The sequence below is a fragment of the Poecilia latipinna genome, unplaced genomic scaffold (assembly GCF_001443285.1).
Source record: "Poecilia latipinna isolate Pla-1442-1.1 unplaced genomic scaffold, P_latipinna-1.0 Scaffold2335, whole genome shotgun sequence".
Classification (NCBI taxonomy): Eukaryota; Metazoa; Chordata; class Actinopteri; order Cyprinodontiformes; family Poeciliidae; genus Poecilia; species Poecilia latipinna.
Window position 1 is genome coordinate 1 of NW_015114951.1, and position 7,436 is coordinate 7,436.

General features: G+C 37.8%; 2 protein-coding genes across 22 annotated transcripts in view; both read right to left on the minus strand.

Annotated features, from left to right (window-relative positions):
- Positions 1-46: 46 nt before the first annotated feature.
- LOC106937398 (solute carrier family 15 member 1-like) lies at positions 47-1,986 on the minus strand. The gene is made up of 5 exons (XM_015018899.1): positions 1,698-1,986; positions 1,525-1,565; positions 980-1,067; positions 344-485; positions 47-170 (listed from the first exon to the last, which is right to left on the minus strand). Exons 1-5 carry the CDS (start codon positions 1,702-1,704, stop codon positions 47-49), a joined length of 402 nt encoding a protein of 133 aa, XP_014874385.1. The 5' UTR covers positions 1,705-1,986.
- A 1,572-nt stretch (positions 1,987-3,558) lies between these two features.
- Positions 3,559-7,436, minus strand: part of LOC106937397 (dedicator of cytokinesis protein 9) — a 91,590-nt gene continuing 87,712 nt past the window's right edge. For 20 of the 21 annotated variants that reach the window (XM_015018897.1, XM_015018883.1, XM_015018896.1 and 17 more), the window contains 5 exons: positions 7,007-7,217; positions 5,943-6,133; positions 5,749-5,849; positions 5,533-5,671; positions 3,559-3,954 (listed from right to left, as the gene is read on the minus strand). In XM_015018897.1, coding sequence (XP_014874383.1) covers positions 3,829-3,954; positions 5,533-5,671; positions 5,749-5,849; positions 5,943-6,133; positions 7,007-7,217 — 768 coding nt within the window. In that variant the 3' untranslated portion in view covers positions 3,559-3,828. Of the gene's footprint in view, positions 3,955-5,304; positions 5,313-5,532; positions 5,672-5,748; positions 5,850-5,942; positions 6,134-7,006; positions 7,218-7,436 lie in introns of all 21 variants that reach the window. The other variant, XM_015018890.1, reaches the window with a different exon arrangement.

The window sequence follows — 7,436 nt, forward strand, 5'->3', positions numbered from 1 at the left end:
TGATTCAATGTTGTTTCAATCATTCTGTGCTATCTGGGATGTAAACCTACACGTGAAAGGTGAGATTGTCTGGAGACCCGTCTCTGTCTGAGTCAGTGATGTCATGGATCGCGCTGACGGCCATCGCCACCTGACCGATTGCGTAAACAATCGACAGGTAGATGATTGTCCTGCGAGAGACATGATGAAGAATAGTGGAAGTAATACGAGCTGTAGATGTAAAAGTGCCTTATTGAAAAAACAAAAAAACAAAAAAACAAGTTCAGATCGTGCTTCTTAGACTGAATCACTGAAGTATTAACATAGCGCAGTGAAATCATTAAAATTGAACCCAGTCACTCACTTGAACTTCCCAAGCCAGGAGTCGGCTATAATGGCCCCAAGAATGGGGGTTAGGTAGCAGAAAGCAACAAAGGTGTGGTAGATGGAGATGGCCAAGTCATCGTCCCATCGCAAAAAGTACTTAAAGTACAGCACCAGGACAGCTGTGGAGAGGCAATAATACCTTTTTCTACAGCACAATTGTAAATATATCAACTTATTGTATTCCATAATAATAGGTTCAAATCACAAACTTGAGTTAAAGGATAGCCGTAACAGGATTTAAAACAAAAAACCTTGTCGGGTGAAAAAGACAGGCAAAATAAGAAAGATAATGTTACGAATAAATGGGTTGTACTACTATAGTTCAAACTGTATGTTCAAACTGGAACTACTTGTGTGACATAAGTCTTTCTCTCCAATTAAAAATTGAAAATGATTTGTCTTTTTTTTATGTGTTTATCTGCCTAAAAATAATTAAATGTGCAGTATCACAGTAGTCAATTTTTATTTTTTATATATATTTTTTAGAAAAGACAAAAATTGAAATCGAAAGGTCTCTCGCCCCATCTATCGGCAGTCTTTTTTACTTTTCAAAAGTAAAGTAATTGCAAAGTCTTATCGTGTAGTTTGGTGTGTTGCTTCCCAGAAAACTCACCTCGCATTCCATAGTAGGAGAACCTCTCACAGAACTCATTTACTATAATGAAAAAGATGCTGATGGGGTAGCCAAACACTTCTTTACACTGTTCAGGAGATACAAAACAAATGTAGCGTAATCCCTTTAGCAAAGCTAAGACAAACTTAGTGAAGATACAAACTGATCAGTCAACACAAAAAATATTTTGTACAGAGACTGCAACATTAAATCTTAAATTATAAACTGTTAATTCAAATGATACTGATAGTGATTTTTCTTTTATTGCATTGCAATTTGCATTAGTATATTTTATGCCAATAAAACATACTCGACTCTTATTTTTTTAATCATACAAAAAGTCAGTTGCACTAAAGAAAGCTCTTATCTGTTAAATCCACGAATAAAATGCCATTCTAATGGCAAAGATAACTAAAAATCACATGCAATTTTTAATACACTGTGTATCCAAAGGCCAGCATTACAACTAAGATTTTTAATGCTTGACTTCTAAAAAGGCTCAGTCAGTTTGAAAGTCATCATCTACAGTAATACCACCACTTTACCTTTCCTCTGCCCTTGCTTTCCTTTTTGAGGTCATCTTTTTCTGTGGGTACAAAAATCTACTTTAGCTACAAAAAATATGAAATGTGTAAAACTGATCAACTTTACTTTGACTTGTCAGTAAAACATCTACACAGTCTTATGAATTACATGTACTATTTGTCTCTGATCTTACCAGTCATGTTTAAATGAGGCTGCTGCTTGCTTTCTCTTGCACCGTGGTATTCCTTTGAGATTTCTTCCACAAGCCCACAATACTTTATCTTTTTCTCCTGGCAGGTGGGAGTGGGAATGCTTCATGTTATATTGCTCCTCGTTAGCCTTACGCTGTCTTTTACACTGCTGACTGGTTTGTTTTTGCAATAGGGTGGGAACATGAGCTGCAGCTGATAAAGCATCTAGCATATTCGTACCCTGAGATTTTACTGGTTAGTGCTCGCAAATATGTGTGACAAGCCTTAAAGAATTTTTTTTTTTTTTTAATTGCTGTAACGAAATATTGCTTAGACTTTTTGTCAATTAATTTAAGGTAATCAAAGTATCTCTGAAATTTTAACTGCTAATATATTCCTTTTTTCCCCCCAGGTATAACGAATATGTGACATACTTTCCAATAAGGTAGATGCATTCTGACCTCCACAAGTCAGGAAATGACTTTAATAAATGTCAATTTGTGTAAAATGGCTCTTCCCCAGAATCCAACTAAGCTGAGCATGGGCAAGTTTATGTTAAGACCGAATCACTTAAGTATTAATATAACAGTCAAACTGTGGTTGAAAAGTGAGAGGGAAAAAGCTGCCTTATCAAAAACAAAGAAAACAACATTACACCTCAAGTTGGTGAATAAACATCAACAGGCGTTCAGGCTACATTTGGAAGTGACAAGAGGACTAAAAGTTGTGCTGTAAAGAAAGTTGCCTATCGACATCCAGAGTTTGCAGGGTCAAAACATTTCTGCATGCCTGAAATGTCTGGGAGGAATGCCAGGAAGACACCATTTTTGTCCAGCAACCACAAATGTAAGGGTGTGGTGTCTACTAAATTATACTAGAGTTTTAATATTGACAGGTTGCTTTAGTTAGTTGAGACTAACTTTGATCTTCAGAAGAAGAATGAGCAGAAAAACAAATCCTCAGTGTTTGTAGTGTAAAACAGAGAAAGAATGTGAGAAAGTACTTCAAGAGCAATGTTAAGTATGGTGACAGATCTGTGATGCTGTGGGCCTGTTGCTCTTCCAAAGGCCCTTGGAAGATTGTTAGAGCACTGCATCATAAAAAGCTTGGGCTTTGTAGCTGGAGTTGAATAAGAACATTGTAAAAAAAACCAACAATAATAATAATAAAGACATATGCAAAGAAGTGAGTGCTTTTATTTAAAAGATAAGCATTAGGGAATATCTCTGTTTACAGCAGAACAGTGGCTTGTGTTAAATATTAAAAAATGCTGCTCAAATATAAGACATTTTTCTTAAACAATAAAAAAAGAAAAACATAAAATAGTATAAGCTTCATATTTCTTCCACAGTAGGCATAATGTCTTTCCCCCACACCTCATCGCTTTGGCAAAAAGGTGAACATAATCATTACAGTGTTTGATCTCCACCCAGCAAGATGCTTTGCAAATATTGCACACAGTCCTTTGTATGTACATCAATAAACAACTTGGAATATACTTTTTGTTTGCAATGGCTTTAAATACACATATATATAAAAAAAACTCCAAATAAAAACAGATTTAATCTAACATTAATTCAAAGGAGTTTTGCAAAAAAAAAAAAAAAAAAAAGCCTTTTCTGAAAATGTAACTTTATGTCCAGACAGAGAAGCGTCAATGTTTGCAGCATATATTTATCAAGACATCAATACAGTGGCTTATAAAAGTGGAATACTGTACATAAAAACACTAAACATGATTAAAAAAAAAGAAAAAAAAAAACAACAACTGGGGGCTGTCGGGGCAGGGTGATGTAGTGACATGCATATTTTAAAAATCCCAACAGGAATGTCTCCATAGAAACAGTGTTCAGTCTTTAGGTAGAAACAGGTGAAACATACATTTCATCAAAAAGTGTATTTTTTTTTTTTCCCAGATGAAAGTCTCTGCTATGGTGTTACTTTTCTCATCGGGCCTAGCCTCTCACACGCAACACCCTGAGCACAGAGTCACAAATCGTGCTTGACTGAGTGGACCAGAGCGCAACGCAGAGAGTGAGCGTTATCGACGGTTCCAGCATCTTCCAAGCAATAAGCTGACAGATGCAAGCTGGCCTCAGTGGTGAGCATGCAGTGCTCACATCCAGAACTGGATTATATCACCGAGGCTGAGTGCGGGATGCCCTGGATGGTGACGGAGGTCGGCGTGCCACTGATGGCGTTGAAGATGTGAAGCGAGTCGGGGAGCACACTCTTCATGCCGTCTTCCACGGGAACGATCTTGGTAGGAAAAGCGACAACTAAATCAAAACGGAAAGCTCATAATAAAAGCCAACAGATTCAAAATTTGGGGTCTCCTTGTTTTGAATCTTTTCCATCATTTACAATGAGGCTAATAGTAAAAAATTGTAAATTGTATTGGATGCAGCACCTTTTTGTGTGTTCGTGTCATGTTATGTTTGTGCACAGGAAGAGAACATGTTTTTCAGCATTTTTGTTTGCATATATGCAATTAATATGAATGCTTGTCAAATTATAAATGTCTCATATCAAAACCCAGAGATGAAAAAATGTGGGACTAAAATCTGGCAGTTACTTCCAACAAGCATTTTTTTTTTAGTTGCTAATAAAAAAAAAATTATAATGAGAAATAACAGATTTATCAGGATGCAGGGAGCAATCAGACTTTTGGGCGTCAAAAAATTGTTTGTTCAATTGATCAGGCACCTCTAGGACCGAAATCGGTTTTCATTGGGGTGCCTGCTGTTCAAAATATAAAATTTTTAATGTAAACTTTTGTCAGTAATTAATTGATGTATTCACTGCTTTTTCAAACTGCTTGTTGAACTTCTCACTCACACTGGATGACTTCACATATGCTCATAACAGAGGCAACTATTGGCCACTCAAAATGTGAGCGATAGAAAAAAAGTTGGAATCATTTTTCTACATTAGATTTTCTATATTAGATTAAAAAAAAGAAACATGTCTGCTAAAATTATTAGATATTAGAAATAAACCATACTTGCTTCATGCATCTCTAATGGAAAAAAAAAAATTAGGAACACAGATTTATACGCATATTTACACAGCAACACATACTGTCCATGCATCCAAACATTCCGCACACGCATGCAAGAAAGTACGTCAGCAAGCCAAAAATAACAAAAGCCAAATAGTGACTGTTGGTCTAGCTAGAACTTTGAGCAGTGGGGGGGTTGAGTTGGACAAAAACTGATTGATATACTTTCATCCACAGGTTAAATTTTTTGGTTATTGTCTCCCTTTTATAGGACAAACAGTATTGTTTATAAATTAGTCAATTTATAGTGAAAATAATTGCTCAGACAGCTCAAGTTATGCACATGAAGTAGAAATTTGCTTCATGTGTTAGAATAATTTATGTGAGGTTGATTTCATGTTTACTGCAGGTGTTGAAAGATAAAAGCAAGCGGTTTATGATCTGATAGCTCTGAGCCTCGGGATCAAGTGTTGGACCTGGGCTTTTTTTTTTAAAACTACTTTAAAGGCAGGACTTTTACTAAGTTAACATCCTAAATCCAAATGGTGTTTGTCTAGCAAGACCAACAATTAACTCAATATTTTGCATTCTGATGTTTCTTGCATTACCATCAAATCTGCTCATGTCAGCACGAAGAAAAAAAAACAACAGAGAATGTTGTTATCAGAGAGTGCTTTATCGCTCTGTAAAACAATATAAAAGGCCCTCTGATTACTTCGATTTCCACAGACCGTTTCAGAGGCAGGTTAAAGGTGTTACATTATTATGCTAAATCCAGTAAAAAAAAAAAAAAAAAAAACCAGCAGCAGTAGGAGCAGCAGCATCCCCGAGCTTACCTGCTCGGGCATGATGATGGACAACTCTCTGGTCAAGTCTCTGTAGTTTGCTTTCATCTCATCGTGGTACTCCTGCTGGTCCTCTTTGATCAGTCGCTCGTTAATGCCCAAGCCGTGGCCACAGGCCTCCACAAAATGCCTGCTTAGAAAAACGTTGTAAGCACGTGTTCAAGAGAGATTACCTCTAGGTAACTGTAAGACCCCCTTACGCCTCACCTGAAGACCTCTTTGAGCTGCTTGACCTTGTTATCTGGATACTTCTTGGCGCTCGAGTCATCCAGAAAAGCTCTGGCATATGCAAGCGGTCCTGCATTCACCTGTCATGGAGAGAGCGTAAATTTCCTCATCATATTATACTCTTAAGTTTTACCGGTGTGCGTTTGTGCTTTGACAGGACTCAGAGTGGGCACCTGGACACTGATGCTGCCCTGCAGCTTGAGCTGCAGACGGATCATGTCCACGTCGCTGGAGGAGCACAGCTGGTTGATCTCGGCCACTTTTTTGCTCATTTCGTCGATGGCCACCTCGATGGGGCTCAGGTCGGTGTGGTGTTGGTACATCACTGCGATACGCTTCTTCACGTAGGGAAAACAGTGTGTTGCTGCAAGAAGCACACAAAGAGGCGAAAAAGCTTGAATTGAAGCTAAATGATCAAGCTTCACAGTTCTACAGCCGAGTGTCCGTCTAAGTGGAGACTGCTCATCAAATAAAAGCTCACACATATTTGTAGATAAGATGACATGGCTGAACTTTTGTATCTCTTGCACCATAAAGCAATACAGCTGTCATAGGGATTAGGAAGTGTACATCTCAAACGGCTGACAAGTTCAAAAGCTAATCAAGATCTTCTATTCATAAACAGAGACATTCTGCTGACAGATGCAATCAGTGATTGACTAATGAGAAATGTGCTCAGTCTTAATAAACGGACTCGTGTGAGCCGAAATGTGACGCAACGGCTTTTTAAAATTTATTTTCAGATGATGAGTCTTACATCTCTGAGATGTTCGAAGCAAAACACATCTGTTTCTCTGACCGGTTTGCTGTGTTCCTCCGTCTTCATGATGTTGTTCTCTGTCTAACAAACTCCCAAGGCCTTCGCAGAACAGCTGGATTTATACTGAGATTAACTCACATGCAGATGGTCTCTATTTACTGATTACTGCACTTCTGAAACCAACTGAATAAACTCGGTTGTAGGAGGTTTGAGCGTAAAAGGTAATAAAAAACATTGTGTGCCACAGTCCCAGATTTTTCCTCCGCATATCGATTTCCGCATGACATTTATGTGCTACTTTGTTTTGGTCTCTATCACATAAAATCCCAGTAAAATGCATTTTCTAATAAAGTTTATAGGTCATTATGCTCTCAGAAGGTATTGCATGAGAAATAGATTTTTTTTTTAAAGAAACAAACTAAAACAATTGTTTTACTGAATTACTGCTAATACGTAAATGAAGCGAGAGCAGCTTACTGGTGAGTATCGTCCTGCGTTTGCACTGCTCCTCCACTCCACCTTGCTTTTTGCCAGATATTGTGAAAGGCATTTCGAACACAAATCGCCGGATGTTGTGGCTCCTTTCGAATTCTGTCTTTCTGTCGGCCAGCTCTTTCTCATCCAGGTACGGAGTTACATGGGTCACTTGGATATACGCGTACTTGGAGTCCAGGTCTTTGGGGTTAATCTGTAGAGGAAGCACGTCATCTCAAGACATGAACTCCTGCTACAATGCAGCACCAATCAAACTGCCAACAAATTAAATGAATCAACAATCTCCAGGTCAAATGTTGTTTTTGTTTTTTGTTTCTGTTCATAAACTGCATCAAAATGAAAAAAAAAAAAAAAAAAAAAAAACCTTTTTCCCTTTTTTTTTTTTGGGGTCCCCTGGGGGGGGGGAATTTTT